Source organism: Podarcis raffonei, chromosome 6 (genome assembly GCF_027172205.1).
Source record: "Podarcis raffonei isolate rPodRaf1 chromosome 6, rPodRaf1.pri, whole genome shotgun sequence".
NCBI lineage: Eukaryota > Metazoa > Chordata > Lepidosauria > Squamata > Lacertidae > Podarcis > Podarcis raffonei.
In genome coordinates, this window is record NC_070607.1 from 28,640,039 (window position 1) to 28,662,756 (window position 22,718).

The 22,718-nt window shown below is 40.8% G+C and overlaps 1 protein-coding gene and 1 long non-coding RNA gene across 6 annotated transcripts; one reads left to right on the top strand and one right to left on the bottom strand.

Moving 5' to 3' along the window:
• The first annotated feature begins 3,202 nt into the window (after positions 1-3,202).
• KYAT3 (kynurenine aminotransferase 3) lies at positions 3,203-21,820 on the top strand. 4 transcript variants are annotated; one of them, XM_053391837.1, is made up of 14 exons: positions 3,203-3,514; positions 6,781-6,881; positions 8,392-8,450; positions 9,358-9,502; positions 10,652-10,801; positions 11,862-11,948; positions 12,671-12,796; positions 12,895-13,015; positions 15,082-15,158; positions 16,150-16,239; positions 17,643-17,829; positions 18,717-18,790; positions 19,418-19,511; positions 20,556-20,672. In XM_053391837.1, coding segments are annotated over exons 1-14 (1,509 nt in total). In that variant the 5' UTR covers positions 3,203-3,318; the 3' UTR covers positions 20,558-20,672. The 4 variants fall into 4 exon arrangements, with proteins under 4 accessions (XP_053247812.1, XP_053247814.1, XP_053247811.1 ...); XM_053391839.1 differs by having other exon boundaries at positions 3,207-3,514; positions 8,266-8,450; positions 19,418-19,504; positions 20,550-21,820; XM_053391836.1 differs by having other exon boundaries at positions 3,207-3,514; positions 19,418-19,504; positions 20,550-21,820.
• Positions 16,742-20,644, bottom strand: LOC128415536 (uncharacterized). Of its 2 annotated transcripts, XR_008330982.1 has the most exons (4): positions 20,556-20,644; positions 19,387-19,511; positions 18,272-18,728; positions 16,742-17,180 (listed from the first exon to the last, which is right to left on the bottom strand). It is a non-coding gene; the product is annotated as an uncharacterized LOC128415536 (long non-coding RNA). The 2 variants fall into 2 exon arrangements; XR_008330981.1 differs by lacking the exon at positions 16,742-17,180 and having other exon boundaries at positions 17,967-18,728.
• Positions 21,821-22,718: the final 898 nt, after the last annotated feature.

Sequence of the window (22,718 nt, forward strand, 5' to 3'; positions counted from 1 at the left end):
TTAAAATTTTAAAAGATGATGCTGTTAAGGTGCTACACTCAATATGCCAGCAAATTTGGAAAACTCAGCAGTGGCCAGAAGATTGGAGAAGATCAGTCTACATCCCAATCCCAAAGAAGGGCAGTGCCAAAGAATGCTCCAACTACCGCACAATTGCACTCATTTCACACGCTAGCAAGGTTATGCTTAAAATTCTCCAAGGAAGGCTCAAGCAGTATGTGGACCGAGAACTCCCAGAAGTGCAAGCTGGATTTAGAAGAGGCAGAGGAACCAGAGACCAAATTGCAAACATGCGCTGGATTATGGAGAAAGCTAGAGAGTTCCAGAAAGACATCTACTTCTGCTTCATTGACTATGCAAAAGCCTTTGACTGTGTCGACCACAGCAAACTATGGCAAGTTCTTAAAGAAATGGGAGTGCCTGATCACCTCATCTGTCTCCTGAGAAATCTCTATGTGGGACAAGAAGCTACAGTTAGAACTGGATATGGAACAACTGATTGGTTCAAAATTGGGAAAGGCGTACGACAAGGCTGTATTTTGTCTCCCTGCTTATTTAATTTATACGCAGAATACATCATGCGAAAGGCTGGGCTGGATGAATCCCAAGCTGGAATTAAGATTGCTGGAAGAAATATCAACAACCTCAGATATGCAGATGACACAACCTTGATGGCAGAAAGTGAGGAGGAATTAAAGAACCTTTTAATGAGGGTGAAAGAGGAGAGCGCAAAATATGGTCTGAGGCTCAACATCAAAAAAACGAAGATCATGGCCACTGGTCCCATCACCTCCTGGCAAATAGAAGGGGAAGAAATGGAGGCAGTGAGAGATTTTACTTTCTTGGGCTCCATGATCACTGCAGATGGTGACAGCAGCCACGAAATTAAAAGACGCCTGCTTCTTGGGAGAAGGGCAATGACAGGCCTAGACAGCATCTTGAGAAGTAGAGACATCACCTTGCCAACAAAGGTCCGTATAGTTAAAGCCATGGTTTTCCCAGTAGTGATGTATGGAAGTGAGAGCTGGACCATAAAGAAGGCTGATCGCCGAAGAATTGATGCTTTTGAATTATGGTGCTGGAGAAGACTCTTGAGAGTCCCATGGACTGCAAGAAGATCAAACGCATCCATTCTTAATGAAATCAGCCCTGAGTGCTCACTGGAAGGACAGATCGTGAAGCTGAGGCTCCAGTACTTTGGCCACCTCATGAGAAGAGAAGACTCCCTGGAGAAGACACTGATGCTGGGAAAGATGGAGGGCACAAGGAGAAGGGGGCGACAGAGGATGAGATGGTTGGATAGTGTTCTCGAAGCCACAAACATGAGTCTGACCAAACTGCGGGAGGTAGTGGAGGACAGAGGTGCCTGGCGTGCTCTGGTCCATGGGGTCACGAAGAGTCGGACACGACTAAACGACTAAACAAACAAACAAAAATGAATGAGCCCAACTGATGGGCTGTCATCAAGCTCAGGATTATAATGACTTATGATGGTTGCACCGGGTTTCTAATGGGAGTATTCTGCATTACAGGTGTTAAGTTAGCAGTCCCAGGCCATTGTGAATAGTGACATTTTGCACACGTTTAAGCTTTAATGTAATTGTCGCAGGCCTCCAATGTGCTTCCACCACTGGTTTGGGAAGTGATGTATACACAAAGTAAGCCACAATCCACATCTATCCTGTTGTTGGTTATGAAATACTTTGTTTTGATCTATTTTCCCCAAAACTAGGTTCAAACTGAGAAAAATAACGACTTAGCTGAGTTTTAAGTTGGTAAGGTTGGCACACAGCCTATGAAGCAAAGTTGACTCAAGCAGCAGCTTCACAAGGAAGTGCCATTTCTCTCTTTCCATCTCTGTAGGACAATCGGGTTGTGGGGAGAAGAGCTCTAGTCCTGAGTAGGTGGTAGAGGCATCGTTTTGATTTTTCACTTTACAAGGTGAAAAGATCTATGTACGGTACAGAAGACAAATTACAGTGCAAGAAGGAACATAGCTTTTATTTGTAATTTTACAGGGAAGGCTTATGTTCGCAGCTGTCCTCAAGCAAGGTCATTTTATACCTAAGAATTGCCCCAGAGCCCTATCCATACTTAACACGGTGCACGCCTCCCTTTGTTTATTCAAGATAAACTGAAGGTTTGGAAGAGGCAATAAAATGTGTGGCTCCATGATCTTCTGCATGCACTTCTGTGCATTGCTGTTTCACTCAGAAGGCAGAGTCCAGTTAGCCTTACTCCCAAAAAAGTGTGCACAGGATTTTAGCCTTGTTCAAATACTAGTTAGCAGGCCCACTCCTTGGGAAAGTGTAGTGGGTAGGGGCTAAAGGCCAGCTCATTATACAGTAACAAGACTTGGCAAACTTTTCCTACTTCAGCCTGCCAGTACCATATTGCATATTTTTTAGTGTTTCTCCACAGGTAAAACTTCCCACATGAACACCATGTCAGGAAAAGACTAGTGGTTCCGAATTAGCTAAGTACTGCAGATCCCCTGTTTTTCAAAAGCCAATCCATGGACCCCTAATTTTGAAAATTTTGATAACTATGGTAGTTAATGATGCCACAGACTCCCTGGGGCCTGCAGACCACCAGTTGGGAACCAATGGACTAGACCAGAGCTTTCCAAGTTGTGTGTCGCAACACATTGTGTCCGCTGCAGTGTGTAGTTGTGTCATGCAAATGATCCCCATGCTCCTCCAGGGGCTGGAAAGGGGTTAGTTTAACCTCCGGTTTGCTAATAAAACCAAATTACTGTGTTGCGAAATTATGCATGTCTAAAAAGTGTGTTACCAACATGAAAAGTTTGGAAAGCTCTGAACCAGATTGATTCTTTCTCCCTGGCATGGCAGTTTTGTATGAACGATATTTTTTTAAAGGGTGAACACATGCCCAGCACTTGGGGGGAGGGGGGTCGAAAGTAACTTAAAACAACCGTGGTTGAGACATTTCATTCCAAATCTGCCGGACAGAGAATAATGACAGGTGGGTATCCTTCCCCCTGTTCTAACCTAATGATGCAAATGGCATAGGAGGAGACAGAATCATATCAGATAAACAATAAAATGCTGTGAAAAACAAGATTTCGGACATATGCAAAATGCTGGAGCCGCAATGCTAAGGCAGAAATGCTTGAGCGGAAAAGGGCTTTCCTTCGTACCCATGGTGGGAGCTTGGCCTGTTTCAAGAAGCAGCTTGATTATTAATAATAATATTTTATATTATTTATTATTCCCTAGCCACTCTCTGCTCGTTTACCTGGTGCCTGCTGCATGTACAGAGATTAGCGAAGGTTGCAAACTGCCTGCGGGAGAGAAAATGCAGAACGGCGGCGAAACCCCCCGCTTTCCCCGAGGCCGCAGCCGAGCCGAGCCGCCCCACGGCTCCAGGAAACAACCGAGCGGCTCCTGCTCCCGCCGCGGCCTAGTTAGCCCCTCCTCCCCTGCCGCTTCGTCTTCTCCGCCTTTCTCCTTAAAAAAAAAACCCCACACGCCATATATGCGGGATGAGCGAGGTAAGCGAGTTGCCGCTTTCCTTCCCCCCCCCCCCCCGACCCGCCGCCACTGAGGGGAGATAGAAGGAAGAAGAGGCCGCGCTCCGACCCGCCGCCGTCCTTTTCCTGAACTTTTCGCCCCGCCGGCTTCGCGTCGGCCGCCGCTAACGTGGCTTCTCGTCCCTTCACACGTTTAGATATGAGGGGAGGGAAAGGGGACAAAATGGCCTCGGAGGAGCCTCCTGGAAATAAGAGGATACTTGCACCTTCAGGAGGGAGGAGGCGAGAGACCCGGAGGCGGGCGAGGAAGGAGAAGCCCCATAACCTTGAAGGGGACCAAAGGGCAGGGGAAGCCCGCGTGGTGGGAGCAGTAGTAAGGATAATAATAATAATTTTAACATTTTTCTCTCTGGAGGTGGAGGAAAGGAGTATTGGCAAGGCTTCGTTTGGGCGGGTGAATCCTTTCTCCCCCCGCCAAAAAAACCCTCAGACTTGAGAGTTTGGATTAAGCAAATAATGCGATTTATTTAATAAATAATCTCAGAAGCGGGCGTTTAATTTTTAGGCAGGAGTGCTTGCCGAATGCACCTGCCAACCCACTTTCCCCCAGAATCCTGGGAACTGTAGTTTAAGGGTGCTGGGAATTGTAGCTTTGCGAGGGGCACAGTGCTGGATTAAACCCCGTGGAGGCCCTCTAGGCAGTTGAAATCCCCCCGCCCGACAAATTATATTGCAATACTTCATTGTAATTTTATTTTAAGATCAAATAGATATTATTTTGATCTGTTGTTGCAGGGCCCCTAAAAGGCCCATAGGCCGGGGTTACACCTGCCAACCCACTACCCCTGAATCCTGGGAAATGTAATTTAAGGTTGCTGGGAATTGTAGCGACATTGGTTGTCATACTTTTGGATATTCCTGGACATTCTGCCCATACACTGCTTTTGGCTACAGTGGAAATTCCGGACATATGGCAGCCTTATACTCTGCCTATTTGGTAACCCAGCACTGGAGGGGTAAACTTAAGCTCCCAAGAAAGGGTTTAAGAAATTGAGGGAACGTGGCCTGCCTCCAGGGTCTCTCTATTTTGTGCTGAGATTCAGTTTGCATATTGGCAAATTCAGGTTACGCAAGGGAAGTGGGTTTGGTGCTCGTGTGTGACAAAAAATTCTTCCTAAAGAAATCGGACGACTTGTAGTAAGGAAAAGCTGTGGAGAAATGCACTTGAAGGTGTAGGATAACAATGGCTTGATGAGACGTATAGCCTCTCTTGCAAACAAATTGGAATGAATTTTCAGTAAACAGTGGGCATCATATAACTGCTCAGCAAATCAGGATGAATACTCAGTAGATAGGTCATATGAAAGTGACCTAGATTATTGGATCCTAATGGTACTAAGTGTTTTTATTTTGGGTTACAATCTCATAATGTAACATCCCTCAGTTTCTGGGGTGATGACTTTTACAGCTGGCTGTATTGCACAATGCATATAGTATCTCAAAGAAGTAGTTTAAAATATATTTTGATGCCAAAGCCTCAGTCAGTATAGCCAGTAGTTGGGGATGAGGGAGCTTTAGACCAGTGGTCTCCCCCCCTTTTCGACCCATGTAACGCTTGAAAATTGCTGAGGGTCTTGGCAGACATCTTAATTCTTTTTCTGCCTGTTACAGCAATTGTAATGTGCTGTGCTAGATGCTGAATAATTTTCAATTGTATACTTATTTTGTTTCATATATATTGTATGAAGTACAGTATCAGAATTAAAAGAAGCAAGAAAAATACAATTAACCAATATGCAATGGATGTGCCATCTCCTGTCTTCAGCCACAAATCCACAGACATGCCACAGAATGAATGGCGCTCACAGATGGTTGTTGGTCCACAGACCACAGTTTGGCAACCCTTGCTGTAGACCCACAACTTTCAGAAGATCATAGTTCTCCCGCTGGCAGTAGGCTGTGGAAGACCTTGTGGGACACCAGTGGCTTTGTATTAGGTAAAGGTAAAGGTACCCCTGCCCGTACGGGCCAGTCTTGACAGACTCTAGGGTTGTGCGCTCATCTCACTCTAGAGGCCGGGAGCCAGCGCTGTCCGCAGACACTTCTGGGTCACGTGGCCAGCGTGACGAAGCTGCTCTGGCGAACCGGCACCAGCGCAGCACACAGAAACGCCGTTTACCTTCCCGCTATAAAGCGGTACCTATTTATTTACTTGCACTTAAGGGTGCTTTCGAACTGCTAGGTGGGCAGGAGCTGAGACCGAACGACGGGAGCTCACCCTGTCGTGGGGATTCGAACCGCCGACCATGCGATCCACAAGTCCTAGGCGCTGAGGTTTTACCCACAGCGCCACCCACGTCCCTTGGCTTTGTATTACCTGGATCCAAAGTCCCCCAGGTCCCACCAAGAGACTTGATTCTTGGGCTGTCGGCTGTACCAGCAAAAGAAAATGACACTTCTCAACTTCTACCCAGTCTGGTGCAAGCAGGATGGCTTCAGATGTGGATCTGCTGCTCTGTCTTGCTGATCCTGGCTAGGGATTAGGCTTGTTCTGAATGAACATGCATTCTGACTGGTTTCTGTAATCTTAGAAACATAGTGATTTATACTTAGAGTACTGACTGACCCAGTTGCAGGGATCAGGTAGTTACTAAGCCTAAAATAGGAGTGAAAGCTTACCTAGATGGATGAGTATATGACATGTGTGATGACTTTCAAGTCCTGTGCTCCTCCTATCTATCCTTAATATAAGCACATGTAAGGCTTATATCAACAGAAAGGGAGTAGGTGGTGCTGTGGTCTAAACCACTGAGCCTCTTGGGCTTTCCGATCAGAAGGTTGGTGGTTCAAGTCAGTGCAACAGAGTGAGCTCCCGTTGCTCTGTTCCAGCTTCTGCCAACCTAGCAGTTCGAAAGCACACCAGTGCAAGTAGATAAATAAGTAGTGCTGCGGTGGGAAGGTAAACGGCATTTCTGTGCGCTCTGGCACTCTTTACGGTGTCCTGTTGCACCAGAAGCGGTTTAGTCATGCTGGCCACATGACCTGGAAAGCTGTCTTTGGACAAACACCAGCCCCCTCAGCCTGAAAGTGAGATGAACACCGTACCCCATAGTCAAGTTTGACTGTTCTTAACTATCTGGCGGTCCTTTACCTTTACCTATACCAACAGACATTCCACATAGGGATTTAAGTCACACTGAAGAATAGTTATACAATTATGGTCTGGTATTTGGCACTATTGTTTGTGTGTATTTGTTTCATGCACTTATAAACTTATTGTTATGCAGGCATGTTCTTTGCTCAGCAATGCTTCAGCTACCTTGGCACTAGAACATCACTACTGAAGATTACTTACCCTTTGAGATACTTCAAGGTTTCATCCTTTCCTGTATGTATTCCATATCTTCATAGATTATGTGATTGTATGTGCATCTTTATGATTCACTTATGTCCACGATCCTGAATTTGGAGATCTGGTTTTGTTTAATGTCTTTGTTTTGCTCTCCAACATTGCCAGACACTTGTAAACCAATTCACCTTTTGCAGTGAGCAAGTTTGTGCAAGACAGTATTTTCTTCTGCTTTCTTCTATTCTTATTGCAGAAGGTATCAATTGGAACACTGTTAGTATTGACCATAAGTTAAAATAATGACAATTTTAGTAGTAGACCAGTATAGCTATATAGTTGTGTCATTCTCTAAGGTGCTGCAAGACTCTTGGTTGATTTAACTCTGAGAGATATGTTTAAAGTTGGTAAAGGCAGCTTTTTTCTTCCTTTTGTTTCCCTTACCACCTGTAACAGCTTAAGCTACATCCTCTATCTTTTTTATTTATTACATAGAATATGGAGTCACTAGGTTGGCTTGGATGTTAAAAAAAATACCCTTGCCTTCTAGACATTCATGAAGCAGTTCAAGATTTGGATTGAAAAATAGTGTTCTGGAGTATACGTATACTGTATAGCCAGCACGGTAGAATGAAGGTCACCCAAACAGTGCTTCCTTTTATCTAGACTGCTGTTATGTCGCTTGGTGTGTGTCTTTACATATATGTTCCATTTGTCAAACAGCTTTGATGTTACTTTGTGGAATTTCTCACAATGATTTTTTTTAAAAAAAAAACCTTTAATACTATGATATTGTCTGTTACACCCTTTAAATATGTTGCTGTTACTTGAGTTTTGTGTTGGACAACCTTAGCTTTTAAAATAGTGGTTAAAAAAACTAGTTTTTAATAGATCCACAAAAGTTCTAGAAAAACAAAGGAAGGGGGTTATTTTTTCTTTGGGAAAGTGGAAAAATAGTTTTCCAGCTATTGTTTGTTCAGGACGGACAGAGTGGCACAACCAGTGGGGTGTATTCTGTACCTAGCAGATTCTTTCCTCATATGATGGAGAGAACATAGAGCCAGGCTCAATAATATTGTGAAGACAGATCCTGTTACCTACACACAGGTTTTTATTAATCTCTCTTATGCACATAGCCTAGCCTTTGCAATTCTTCTCTGTCCATTACTTTGACTTCACCACTGTCTTTGAAAAACAACAAGATACATAAATCACATTTCCTCTACACCTTTGTTCTCAAGTAAGTGCTAAAAGATTGTGCTCTGACATACATTTATGATATATCTGTCTTTCTTATACTGGGTTTGAACAGAACTTATATTTAATCTTAACCATTCTATTTAGTATCCTTGCATAGATTGGCATTTTGTCAAACATGTATTGTAAGAGAATATTGGTTAATTGTTACATTGAACTGTGTTTGCAGCGCCTGTCAGTTTCATCAGCTTTAGAATGAACTACAAGGAGAAATGTCATGGATTACCATAGTGTCCAACAATACAATACTTTGTAGTTCTAACAAGAATTATCCATCTTTGATTCTTGTATGTAGACTATGACCTTCAAGCACAAAAATGCAAAACGAATTGAAGGGCTGGATAGCAATGTGTGGTAAGTAATTATTAATGAAAATGAATGAATGAATGAATGAATGAATAATGAAAATCTCTGTACTCCTTGTAGTTCATTTGTATGCTTTTCACCTACATTGTCAGCTGACCAGGTGCAGGGCCAGGGTGGGGGGCAGGGAGAGAAACCTCTTGGTCAGTGAAGCCACTGGGAGTGGGCTCCAGGCTTTTCTGTGCTCCTCCCCTCTATTCCCCTCTTCCATACAAATAAATCTCTTTGTTCCTTTTATGGCTAAAAGATCTTGGATGAATCACAGTGATAATTACTGGTTGTGCAGCCTGTGAGTCTGCAGAAGAACTCTGCTAGGACTACAATGTTTAAATAATGGGGGCAGGGGCAGGGTCAATTTTAGCTAACAGACTGAGATAAGGTGATTCTGGCTTTGTTTATGAGGCTATTTTGGTTCTAATTTGCTACATTTATAAAGAAGGAAAAAATGAAATAATAATCCTCTGTCAACTGCGCGGGGGGGGGGGTCAAATGTACTCTCAACAGCATTGGGGGGGAAACACAAAACCTGTTGTATTGGTCTTCAGTGTTCTAGTTGGTCCTCAACCAAAATGATGATTTTTGAATTGGCCTTCAGAAGTGGTTATGTCACATCACATGTTTCGGCTTAATAAATGTTACTGGGAGTGGAGGATGAGGCACAAAAGCCATGTAACACTTATGGCACCTAGTTCTAGCCTGAAAGCCTGACTTAAAACTAGACTGATGGCAATGAGGCCTCCAGGATCTCTGATTAACTAATATCTGATTGAATGCTCTCTGGGTAGTTTCCCACAGACCCATGTGTTCTATACTGTGTTTTTGATTTACCATGGATCCGAAATATTCTTCCCTGTAAATGTGTATGACATACCTTTGTAATAATTTCTTCCTTTCTTAGGGTGGAATTTACAAAAGTTGCTGCAGATCCCTCAATTGTTAATCTGGGACAAGGACTTCCAGATATATCTCCTCCTAACTATGTTAAAGAAGCATTAGCCAAAGCATCCTCCGTGGATGTGCTGAACCAGTACACCCGGGGTTTTGTGAGTACATCTTAACGCTCTCTGAGAGGTTGCTTTAAATCAGTTGCATATCCAAACATTTTCTCATGGTTTCCACATGCCCCTTCTTCATTTTGGATTATTGGGCTGAATTGAAACACGGTAACCATAAATCTCCAAACAGTGGCCAATGTAAATATGGTCCAAAGAGGACTATACGTAGGGCCAGGAGAACTGACTATGTAAATGACTTCCCAATGTAATGTTATTATTAATCTATATAGTACATTTCAGTATATAGGGCACTACACTTCGGCTTTCTTGCACATAATGCTTAACTATGGTTTGTCATTATGAAGATGAGCCTCAAGGAGTAGTTCAAAAGATTTGACTTCTGTTTTTGATTAACTGCAGCTTCTTGTGATGTTCAACCCCCACACACTGTAGTTAATCATTCGTTGAAACAAGCCAGCTTCAAATCATGGGTTGTGAACTGGGCTTGTTTCAATAGACTGTAGTTAAAATGAAGCCGTTTGTCTGGACATAATGCTAAACTGCAATTAACTTAAAGCTTCCAATCTTCTTCTTGCAGCTGCACAGAGAAGGGATCAGGGGGTGTGGGGTGGAGAAGGACAGGAGCCTGAGGCTTGCTTTGGTTCATCCTTGTAACATTAAACCATGGTTTATATGCAAATACAGCCAATTCCTTTCTTGTTCTTCACCATGGTGCAATATGAGCATTCATCAGAGGGTAGTTACTCCTTTTTCAGTGACCCATGAATGGCAGTATAACTGTTTCTATAAATTTATATGTGTTACGAGCATTTTTGTTCCACATTATTTTTTCTTCAAAGGGTCACGGTCATAGATCCTTACTGATAGTACACACAATTCCCAGCTTGTGATCTTGCACAAAGACTCCTATTCAGTGGAAGGCTGGCTGTGCAGAAGAGATTCCATGTGAACTGTGCCTTATATTGTTTTTCTTGTTCAGCTCAGTATAGTAGGTTCTCTCCTAGATGTGATGACAGTTTCTAATTGTTTAAATCTTTAGAATGGTATGTCTAATTGGGTAACTCTGTTTTGTGCATCAGCCATGCTAGATTTGGCTAACAGACAATACTGTATTATTTGTCGGTTGTTTGTTATTAGCTGGCATAAGAGTCTATGTATTTTCTCTTGCGTTCATAGGGACATCCTTCGTTGGTGAAAGTCTTGTCCCAAGTGTATGAAAAAGTTTGTGGAAGAAAGATTGATCCATACACTGATATCCTGGTGACAATAGGAGGATATGGATCTCTGTTCAGTGCAGTGCAGGGACTCGTTGAAGTAGAAGATGAAGTAAGTTTTGTGATCCCAGAATAAAAATAACTCTCTTCTATGAAAACATATGTGTGTACACACACACACACACACACACACACACACACCTTAGAACATGGGTGGCATTCCAATAGTAAGTGGTCAAGCCTACTCAGAAATCCCTTTCCTTGGCAGCCTGATGGTTTATTGAAGGGTAGAGAGCTGACTTTCGTTAGTTTTGGTTGAATAAGAAATCAACTTTGAAGCAGGGCTGTTTTTTACCTGCCAGATTCCTATGCCTTTAAGAGTATGTTGATGCACCTTAATTTAGCAGATGAAGGATTTCTTGGCATTGGGATAAAGTTATAGAAAAAGCCTCAGCTGCTTAACTATTGTGCATTAGGTTGCTGTTGGAGGCAGGATAAAGGGACTAGTGTTGTTCTTTAAGTAACTGTATGTCTGAGATGAATTGTCCATCAATCTACCACTTAATTATCAACCTGTTGCAAATTAGCTTCCTTGGCTTCCTACAGCTGAAAAAAAATCCTAGGTGCTTGTCCTTTCAGATGCCTAGAACGCTGGTCCTGAACCCTTCAAAACTTAAAATATTTCCCAACTTCAAACCCTGGTTTTTTTTCTTGAGTTGTATAAGTTTGTCAATAGTGGGGATCTATAAGAACTTAGGGTAGGCTGGGTTTTAAATCAAATAGCCTGCCTCATTTGGGGTAAAACTGCCAATGAAGCGATAGCTAGCTACCTTCTGATGTTTTGTCTTTTCACTTTTGCTTTATGTGTCTCCCTCATCCCTTCAGTTCTGCTGCCATTATTATAAATCTTCACTTATTTCCTATTATCCCCAGCACACAAAAGCAGCCACTGTGAAGTAGCAGTGGATGTGGCATTTACAGATATACTTAAGAGTTTTAGCTTTTAATCTAAAATACTACCCCGTGTTTGTTGCCAAGAAGTACTTTTAATGCAATGTGCTTTCCTAAATATATAGAATTAGCATTGTATCAGATCAAAAGCGGGTTCTGTCTTTGAAGAAAGGTATAATATCATTTCTTATTCACATAACTTTCCTATATGTTTACTTTAGGTGATAATAATAGAACCCTTCTTTGACTGTTATGAGCCAATGGTGAGGATGGCAGGAGCCAAGCCTGTTTTTATACCCTTGAGATATGTGAGTGTGTTTAGAATATTATTATAATCTGAGTTTATTTAGATAGGGGAATGAAGAGAAATGTTGCACCTTGCAGTTTTTCATAATGAAGGTTATTTCTTTCCTATGTTACTCTGCTTTGTGTGCTCAGTGAGAAACAGAATGGATCCAGTAAACAGATTAATAACAACAAGAAAGTAATGCCTCCCAAAAGTCTAGAATTAAATGATAGAAGCCCAAATAGGAGATGGGTGTCAATAATTTAACTTTAGATTGCTCGGTGGCCTTGCTTTAAATGTGAAAGCCATATTAACTTTCAAAAACTGAGGGGTGTGAGCAGGCTAGCTAATTAATTTATTCAGCTTCAAGCATCCTTAAGTGCTTTTGTCTGTAACAGTATTTAAAGTGGTACTTAAGACCACAGTGGTAGATGGTAATTCTGGTCCCCCCTGGTTTTTTATAGTAGTAGTTTGGGATTCTTAGAAATGCATTGCTGCTATATGGAACACTTAATCTTTTAATCGATTTTGATGGCTAGATCTAGTGGGTCAGAGGAATCGTCATTGGAAAGTCCCAAATGATATGAATGACCTTTTTTTTGTTAGTGATCAGAATTTGAGATTTCTTTGCAGTTTACTCATGTATTTTGTATAGCTGAATGATTCTTAGGATAAGATCACTAGTGGAACGTTTAAAGAAAGTTTATTTCAGCCTAATAAAACATCTTTTCCCCTATAACACAGAGACCTGCAGCCAGAGAGACTGCCTCTAGTGCGGACTGGGTCTTGGATCCTGCTGAACTTGCAAGTAAATTTAATTGCAAGACGAAAGCTATTATATTGAATAACCCTCACAATCCTATAGGAAAGGTGAGATTCCTGTTTTTAAATCTGCCTGCTAAATGTTACAAAATGTTGGCTCTGACGATATTGATTAATACATTGTTTTCTTTCCCTTTCTATTTTAGGTCTATACGAAAGAAGAGCTCCAGATGATTGCTGATCTCTGTATTAAATACGACACCCTGTGCATCAGTGATGAAGTATATGAATGGCTGGTATACACTGGCAATAAACACATTAAGATAGGTACTGAATTGTATGGTAGTCAATGGGAAACGTATGTGTACATTTCATTCAAGTGGTTCCTTCTTTCATATCTATAAAAATAGTTCCTATTCCTTGTTGAGTTTAAAGTTACAACTAACCTGAGAGAGCTACATGCATTGTTTTGATTATCACCCAGTCCTCTTAAAGTATTTTCTGCCCCTTCAGTTTGGTATAATCTATATCCTTGATAAGTATAATGCCCATTACTTCCTCAAAATTTTGAGGATGTTGATCTGCAATGGACCCATCGCTGAGCCTTTGAAAATTAAGCAGGATGCATTCTTACAGTTCAGAAACCACCAGCATTTTGAGACGTGTTAGTTTGTAGACTGGAAATGGGCAATAAAGTATTTTTGCCGGATTAAAATTAGGTATTTTATAAAAGCTCATTAATAGTATTTTGTAAACTAGCTATAATTCTGAAGTATAGGACTATATTACCTTATTAAAATGAATTACTTTCATATTTCTCAGTTTATTATTTCAGTTGCATACTCAACTTATCATATGGGAGAAGTGCATTCCTGATGGACACAGGCATTTTTATCACCCAGCAGATAATATGTACAAAACGCTCTGCTAAACGATTCAAAATATAGCATTTGGCCACCAGTGCCTTTTCATTTGCTCACTTTTAAGCAGATCCCCAAAACAGTTTTCCAATCTACTGTTGAAACCTACAAACCATTAAACCTATATGCAAGTGACAGTTACTTTATAAACTAAGCAGAACTCTTTTCTCCCAAGAAACCTTATTTTCTCTAGCTTGTATAACATGCACATAAAGATTGTGCAAAGAGGAGAACACAAATCCTCCCCCCAGAGGCAGAGATGTTCTTGTATTAAGCTTCACGTATTCCATCAGCTGAAATGACACGTCGCTCGTGAAAAATGTGAAATGAATATTGCATCAATTTACAGCATCTGGTGGTGGCTCTCTAATATTTATCTAATAGAGGTTGCCAGTGATAGATCATAAAATCAGCATAGTATTTGTGCTGTCATCTAGGCAGTTTCCTCTGGTATAGAACACTTCGTCATTTCTCTTATCTAGCTTGTGCAAAACAGGAGCTTCATGTGACTAATGATTAGAGTTCCACTGGCAGATTTAAAGATTGCATATTGTAAGCAAGGATTCTTCTGGCGTCTCAACAAGCATAGTGCTTATTTGGGTAATATGTATGTATGTAGCCTTACTAATAGTTCTTGGTGCTTGCTCAGATACAAAAATACATTCTATTCCTCTGTAGCTTAATACAGTGAAGGTGCTTGTCTATGTACTCTAAAAGTCACCTGATTGATTGTGGCTCCCCAGCAGTCTTCTGAAAATGAGTTGGCTAGCTGTTTCCTCCACAAATTGATAATCTCTTGTTTTGTTTTAGATTTACTAAATGTAATTGCAGCCCACGGTGATGGCTGGAATTCATCACAGAACTACGCATTACAGAATGTGTTCCCTTCTCCTTGTCTGCAGCACATAGCATCACTGCAGCACATAGCATTACTTGTCATTTTCCTCCATTGATACCCAATAATGTCAAGTGAGGGCTGGACAACCTGATGCTGCCACAGCATGAGTTAATGCTGCGTCACCTATAACTTGTACCTCCTCCCTAACATGGGTTGCAGGAAAATACTCTTACGGGGTTTTTTATTTATTTATTTTGGATGTGTGTGTATTTCGTGTGCTACACCGTTATATGGGATTTAGGGAAAATTTTACTCTTTCAGTTCAATACGAACAACAAAGAGCTCATCTGAATGACCTGATAAAATGACTGAGACCTCTCTGTGGTGTGGTGTGGACATACCCTTATGTGCCACAAGATGCCTGAATGAGGGTGTGAGTAAAGGAACAATGTGCTTTCAGTACATACCCATTTAGTTTGAACATAATGAAGCCAGCTTCATACTTATCCAAAAGAATATATGTTCCTTTGTAGGATGCATGATTAAAACATACCTATTTATTGTTGGAGAGGTAAAGCTTGTTAGCGCCGTTCGTATGTAATTAACTCTTGATCCTTTTCTTTCTTTTTTCACAGCTACTTTGCCTGGAATGTGGGAAAGAACAGTAACTGTAGGAAGTGCTGGGAAAACATACAGTGTAACTGGCTGGAAGGTAAGTGAACAGAATAAGACATAATGCAAATGAAGAATCATGTATGTTGAAGTACTGCTGGGTTGATGTACCATGGAGATCATTTGCAAGTGTGCACAAGCTATACGAAACACGTGCAGAATCTGTATTAAAAATTAACCCCTGACATTACAGAAATTCTAGATGCCAGGCAGACAGAATATTTCACTCAGAACTAAGAAATCCTACTGTTTACATTTTGAACAGGCGGTCAGTATGTACATTGTAAGCAGTAAGCCTTTCCAGTTTGCACATTTTTTGAAGACCTTGTGCTTGCTGTGCCAGTTCCAATGTTAGATGCAGAAGGTGGTGGTTGCTGAGGGCACATTTCGCATGAGAAAATCAGGCCAGGATCCAACAAACTACAAGGAGACTTCGGCAGGTGCACCAAGCTCTTTTGGGCTTCTTATCCCCACTGCCTGACTGAAAAGGTACCATAAAATGTTGGGGGCTTCCCCAACACAGGAAAATACACATGTGGGGTTTCATCCAGAAACAGAACCATGTAAAGTCCCATGTGTGTATGCAAACATACCTTAGGCATGGCTATGTAGCTCTCTTGGAAGCAGTGTTAGGCAAGTGCATGCTGTAACTTCAATATTGTGCGTCTTTTGGTAATTTTTATTTTGTGAAAACTATAAATACAATATGTATCCACAGACAGGCTCATGCACAGATAAATAAATGCACCCGTGCTTAATTTTTGTAGAACATAATTTTCATTTTTCTTGGCAGGGATTTATTTTAATTGCAGAGCAGCCTTTTAAGTAGGGACACACCTCGCTGCCCCTGGGGAATAATTATCTAAGCCGGGCAAGAAATCTTTTATAAACTGGAAGAGATGGGTTGCCCCCACTTTAAGTTTGTCAGTAGTCTACCACTTAAAAATGTGATTATTTCCACGTTTCTCAACTTTTATAAATGTTAAGTAAACAGCCAGATATTTGTTACAATTTATTTCTTTTTGTTGAAGCTTGGCTGGTCTGTTGGTCCCCAACATCTGATAAAACATTTGCAGGTGGTTCAACAAAATACACTCTATACATGCCCAACTCCATTGCAGGTAGGTACCAAGCCATGCAAAAGGTATTGTAAAGAGCATGATAGTGTAGGAGGTTTGAGCCACTAAACATAATTAAAAATTGACTAATAAGGAATCTATTTGTGGGAATTGCAGATGAAATTAATACTTGAGCATGTTGATCCAATGTAGATTAGCATTTGAATGTCAATAATTGGGACATTCCGTTATTAGCAGGAAAACAACAGACTCAAGTGATGGGAGTTGGGATGAGTGATTACCATTGTATATAATACATACTGCCATGCATCTGATGTGTAGTGAAATTCTCATTACTGCTTCGCAGACAACTGCCTTATACAGTGGTTACCTGGACCCTGTGGAAAGTTACTGTTTGGCAAATGTTTGTCTCTGTGAATCCTTTGGCTAGATTGTTTTCAGATCAAGGGGTATGTTTCCTAAATGTTTGGGGTTTTCTATACTATGTGGTAAGAAAGGAAGATCTGTAGACTTCATTCTTGTTTGTGTTTGTTTATTGTTGTTGTTATTATTATTATTAATTTATTAATCAATTACATTTCTATACTGCCCTTCATCCGAAGATCTCAGGGCGGTCCACAGCATAAAAACAAGAATAAAACCACAAAGCACGTAATAATAATAAGTACAAAAAAAAAACACCCCACAATACCCCCCCAACACATTTAAAAGGACCTAGACTGTTATTCAGCCAAAGGCTTGGTTGAAGAGTAACGTTTTCGCCTGGCACCTAGAGATGTATAATGAAGGCGACAGATGAATCTCCCCAGGGAGAGCATTCTGCAAGCAGGGAGCCACTTAGAAAAGGCCCGTTCTTGTGTTGCCGTCCTCTGGACCTCTCGTGGAGGAGGCACATGAAAAAAGGCCTCAGAAAGACCTCAGATGATGATTGCAGTGTCTTGTTAGTTTATATGGGGAGAGACAGTCCTTGTGGTATTGCAGCCCTGAGCCATTTAGGAAAAGGAATGATAAATTATAATTTATATGTCATTATTAAAGCATTAAACATTAAAAAATCAGATACACATTACTGAATTAATCACTGAAAATTAAGGTATTTGACTTTTTAAAATCTCGTACTTGAAAGGAAATATATCTATTTTAGTGATAGATGTGTATCCAGCAATTTTAGAAGAATTTCCATCTGCCTTCTTCCCCCCCTTGACTGCTAAACCCAATTGACAATCTTATTTTTACTCTTCACTGACTTTCTATTTTACTAGAATGATCTGTTTTATTATGGAAAAACTGATAATTAGATTCTAGATATCTGAGCATTTCTTTGGATATGGCATTTCTTATGAAAAGGGAATCTTCACAAGGTCTGTTTTGTGCCTGCCGCTTTTTGATAATGTGCTTAAATGTGTGGTCCCCCCCCCCTTTCCTTTCCTGATTTGAATTTCCAGGAAGCTGTGGCACAAGCCTTTTTGATAGACTTGAAGCGCATGGATGACCCAGAGTGCTACTTCTATTCTTTGCCTAGAGAGCTGGAAGACAAACGAAACCGAATGGCTCGCATGCTCCTGGGAGTTGGGCTGAAACCTGTTGTTCCAGAGGGAGGATACTTTATGATTGTTGACGTGTCTACATTAAGTAAGTGAAGATTTTATTCCATGGCTGGAATGGGGGTGATGACCCAGTGCTGAAGCTGGGAGAAATATACTATGAGCAAAGGGAGGGCTACAGTGTGTGTGTTTTCTCTTCTGAGTAACAAATATTTTCACCCTACTGCACTTACAGCAGAACTAGGCAGCAATTACAGCTTGTTGTTGCCCTTTCTCAATCTGCAAGAACCCCACCACCACAAGCAGTCAGTGCTATGGAACAAGGTGGAAAAATACACAGGCTAACGATTTCATGATGTGAATTTTTCATTACAGAGAAAATGGCTATGTGCCCTTTGGCAGCAGACCCTTGTTATCGTAATGTCTAGCTCTCCCCTTAGAATGCAGCTTAAGAGCAAAATCCTGGTACTCTGGGGAGCAGTCCTGGGGAAAAAGAAGTGAAATAGCAGATCTTGCACTTTAGATCTTACCCTGGGCTCCAGATCCTTTCCATCTTGTTGTTGTTGTTTAGTCGTGTCCGACTCTTCGTGACCCCATGGACCAGAGCACGCCAGGCACTCCTGTCTTCCACTGCCTCCCGCAGTTTGGTCAAACTCATGCTGGTTATGCCTGTTGTCTTTGTCCGTGGAGTTTTCTTGGCAGGGATACTGGAGTGGCTTGCAAGTTCCTGCTCCAGGTGGATCACGTTTGGTCAAAACTCCACTATGACCTGTCCATCTTGGGTGGTCCTGCACGGCATAGCTCATAGCTTCTCTGAGTTATTCAAGCCCCTTTGTCACGGCAAGGCATGAAGGGGCCTTTCCATCTACTGTTCTGTAAAAAAATCTCTGCTGAAGTGCCCATACTGGGTAATGCCTTTCTTTTGAAAAACTGCAGCTCTTAAGGTGTTTTTTACCTCTTCTTTTTGTTTTAAAGATGTAGATCTGTCTGACATGGAAAAAGATAAACCTTACGATTATAAATTTGTTAAATGGATGATAAAATCTAAGGTAAGGATTGGTTTTATTTCTCCCTCCTACTCTTTGCTCAAATAACTGTGTCTTTAATTCTAACATCTAAGTGAGACTGTAAAACAGGTGGCCCTGATGTAGGGGATTGTGTGATCATTGGAAGGCTGCATACCCATTGCTAGGCTTGCAGATCTCTTCCCTGCTTCAGCAGAGATATAAACCCTTTACTGACATCTGCTCTGTGGGATTTGCCTCTGCTAGGCTAGTCTGTGGCCTAGACACAACCACTACTTAAAGATCAGCTCCTTTGCTAGGAAGATGAGGGCAAACTGCTAGCCCAGGGTGCTTCCAGAATGCAACATTGCAGAATTCCTACATGGAAAGCACTTGAAGCAGTGAAGGAAATATTGCGGCAATCTGTTTGTAGCTTAATTCTGCTTCCCAGACTGTGCACAGAAAAATTCCCACGTGTGAAATGTTCATCCATGATAGTACAGTGCTGTATTTTGCACATGCAAATTTTGTTAATGTGTGATGTGACCTTAATTAAGCTCTTGGGCCGCAACCTTTAAACTCTCACAAAGATACAGTTACTAGAGCTTCCAAGAGCTAAGGTTTAAGCTGTTTTAACGTACATGCTGAGCATGCAATTGTGCTTTTTTTAAGAAACTGTCAGCTATTCCTCTCACCTCCTTTTGCGGCCCTGAGACCAAAGAACAGTTTGAAAAGTACATACGGTTTTGCTTCATCAAAGTAAGTTCTATAGCATGTGCTTAAATCAAGCTTAAATGTTTTAAGTCTTAGCAGGTCTGTTTGTTTCTATTAGTACCAAAACTTATATCTTCTCCTTTCACTTTTAAGCAGTTTAAATAACTTTTTGATATTGCTCCTAATAATAATTTTTTAGGGTATGATCATATTTTACATCAAGGTGGGCAACCTCTTCTCCATCAAGGAGTAATCTGGAAACAAATCTGGATATCATTAAAATTAATTTCATTTACTCCCGTCATCCTCTTCCCTCCCCATTTTCTTCCTCCTTCCACCCACAAGAAATTAGGTCAAGAGCCACAAGTTGCCCACTCCTGATCTACATAGTGCTTTTTCTAAATAGTCACAGCCCAGGATTCCTAATAGTCCTGAAACCTAGGCCAGTGTGGGTAGCAGTTTGTGAATGAGCTGAGTTTTTAACTAGGAAGCCTCTACTTCATGCTGTGAGCCATGATATGCTGGCTTCCCTTTATTTTTTCAGGGATGTGATGATAATTAAAACAAACTTTTCTTCTGCTCCACAGATTGACAACTAGATTGGCTGGGTGCCAACTGCTGTATTGTCATAGGAGTGGGGGGCTAGGTGTCTCTGAGTGCATCTCAACCTCACCAAACCATAGCTAGAGTTTATTGCTGGGGAAATGGGGCACATTGTAGATGTTAATAATAATAATAATAATAATAATAATAATAATAATAATAATAAATTTTATTTATATCCCGCCCTCCCCAGCCGAAGCCGGGCTCAGGGCGGCTAACAACAATAAAACAGTACAACACAACACAACACTCTAAAATCATTCATTATAAAATTAATTCAATTAAATTTAATTAGCCACTGGGTAGACATACCCAGGTATTTGCTCCAAACTCATGAGAGCATGCATGCCACAAAAAGTACCTAATGAAGTTGTTAGAACTGTGCTTCTGTGGATTTGCAATCTTCTAGCAGTAAAATGTCTTATGCACATGAAGAATATTTCAGTTTCAGTTTTTAACTTCCACTGTATTGTTTTGTTGTTGACAGAAAGACAGCACCTTGGATGCAGCAGAAGTGATCCTGAAGAACTGGAAGAAAGATTGACCCAGAACTTAAACCTCTTCTGCCATTTCTAAAAATATATGCTCAGTCATACATTTATAACTAGACCTGGAATGTCACATTTCAGGTTACCCTTTCTAAATTGCACTGTGCTGCCATCTGCTGGATATTTAATATTAATAATGTGAGCCAACATACTGGTTTTGACATTGTAAAAATTATAGTCTGTTTTCCAAAATATTCAGTGGAAACCTTTTCCAGCAATCTTCTTTTCTACTTTTCTAAACACACTGAAGTAAATTTTGTGCAGGCTACATCCACCAGAGCCCTGTTCTGTGACCTCCTTTATACTTGTACAAATTATTAATGTGTTTATTGCACCGCTTTGGGTTTATTTTTGTCAAACAGCAGCCTTTCTGCAATCCAGACAAAATACTGTATGAGGACATTGAGTGTGGATTTGTGGGCAGGGTCCTTGCTTTACATGACTTGGCCAGCCAAGGGTATAGCATAGTAGCAGAGGAAAGGCGGCACAGATGGGCATGGGAGCTAGGCGTTGGAACAGGCAGTCTTTTCATTCAGTTGTATTGCTCATGATTAAGTGTGTGTGTGCCAAAACACACACACACACACACACACACAGATGCACATAATTCACAAAAACAAATAATGCCTTGCAATCAGAATGAATAAGAAATGAGATCTGTACAGTATATTTTCGTGAATTCTATTGATTGTAGAGGGGAATGGCTATGGAGATGAGAGGTCAGATTGCTCTAGAGTCTGCGTTTGCCATTTCCCCTTCTTGCGTAAATAAGGCAAGCAATATTTTTTTTGCCAGCTATGCAAATGACACACGCTACCTCGCATAAACTGGATGTAATTCTGTCCCCTCAAATTTTACCATTTTATTTTACAATTAACAATCCTGGGGGATCTGCTAGATATGTTACTTAGAATCACAGAATTGTAGAGTTGGAAGGGACCCCAAGGATCCTCTAGTCCAAGCCGCTGCAATGCAGGGATCTCAGCTAAAGCATCCGTGACAGATGACTATCCAACCTTTGCTTAAAAACCTCCAAGGAAGGAGCGTCCACAATCTTTTGAAGGAGTCCATTCCACTGTCAAACAGCTCTTATCACCACGAGGTTATTCCTGATGTTTAGTCGGAATTTCCTTTCTTGTAACTTGAAGCCATTGGCTCAGGTCCTATGATTTGATTTAACAAATAAATAAAAGTGAAAATTTGGCATAAACATTGACTGCTTTCTTTCACTGATGTTGTAAACAAGCAAAATAGTGTATTCCTTAAACTTGCCAGAGAAACAGGTTTACAGAAACAGATTCTACTCCCCTCCCTCTGCTCAATTTAAGAAGAACTAATAAAGCAAATTTGGAGATGATAGCTTCATAGGACTAATCTTAAAACAGGTTTATAGCCTGATTGTGTGCATCTTTGGAAGGATTTCAGTTGACCATCCTTCAAAATAACTTCATAGGATTGTAGACCTTATGGAGTGAGGCATGCCTGTTTACTCAGAAGTAAGTCTCACTGTACTCTGTACCTGTTTACTCCCAGGTAAGTACATCCTGCATGTTTCTTTTAAATCTATACTTACCTGAGACTTATCTCATAAGTGTGCATAAGATTCTAGCCTCAGAGTAGTATTGTGGTCTGGAGAAGATGAACATATGTCACATACCTGTGGACACAAAGTTAAATCCTACACAAACCACTGGACAGTAAATCCCATTGCATTTGCATTTGCATTGAGTGAGCCTTGCATATAATTCCAGCTGAGCACAGAACTGCCAGCCATCCCTTATTTCAGAATTTGAGAGTTTTATTTCTAAAACTTTGGATTATAAAAACAAACTGAAATGGATAGAAATGGTTTTGTAAGTGTGATGTAATATGCCATGTAATATTTACTTTTTCTAGCTTTACTGATTTTTTAAAAAGTTGCTTAATTTTATTCTGCAATGCTGCTCAGAAATTTTGTTACAGGACAGTTAATAAATATTGTATGCAATACAGTATAAAATAAAATTAGGTATCATTTAACAATAGTGCTCTCCTAGCCCTGTCACCCACTGTAACCTCGCAGAAAAATGTGATATTTGATTTCAGGATAGGATTTTTTTGTTTCATTT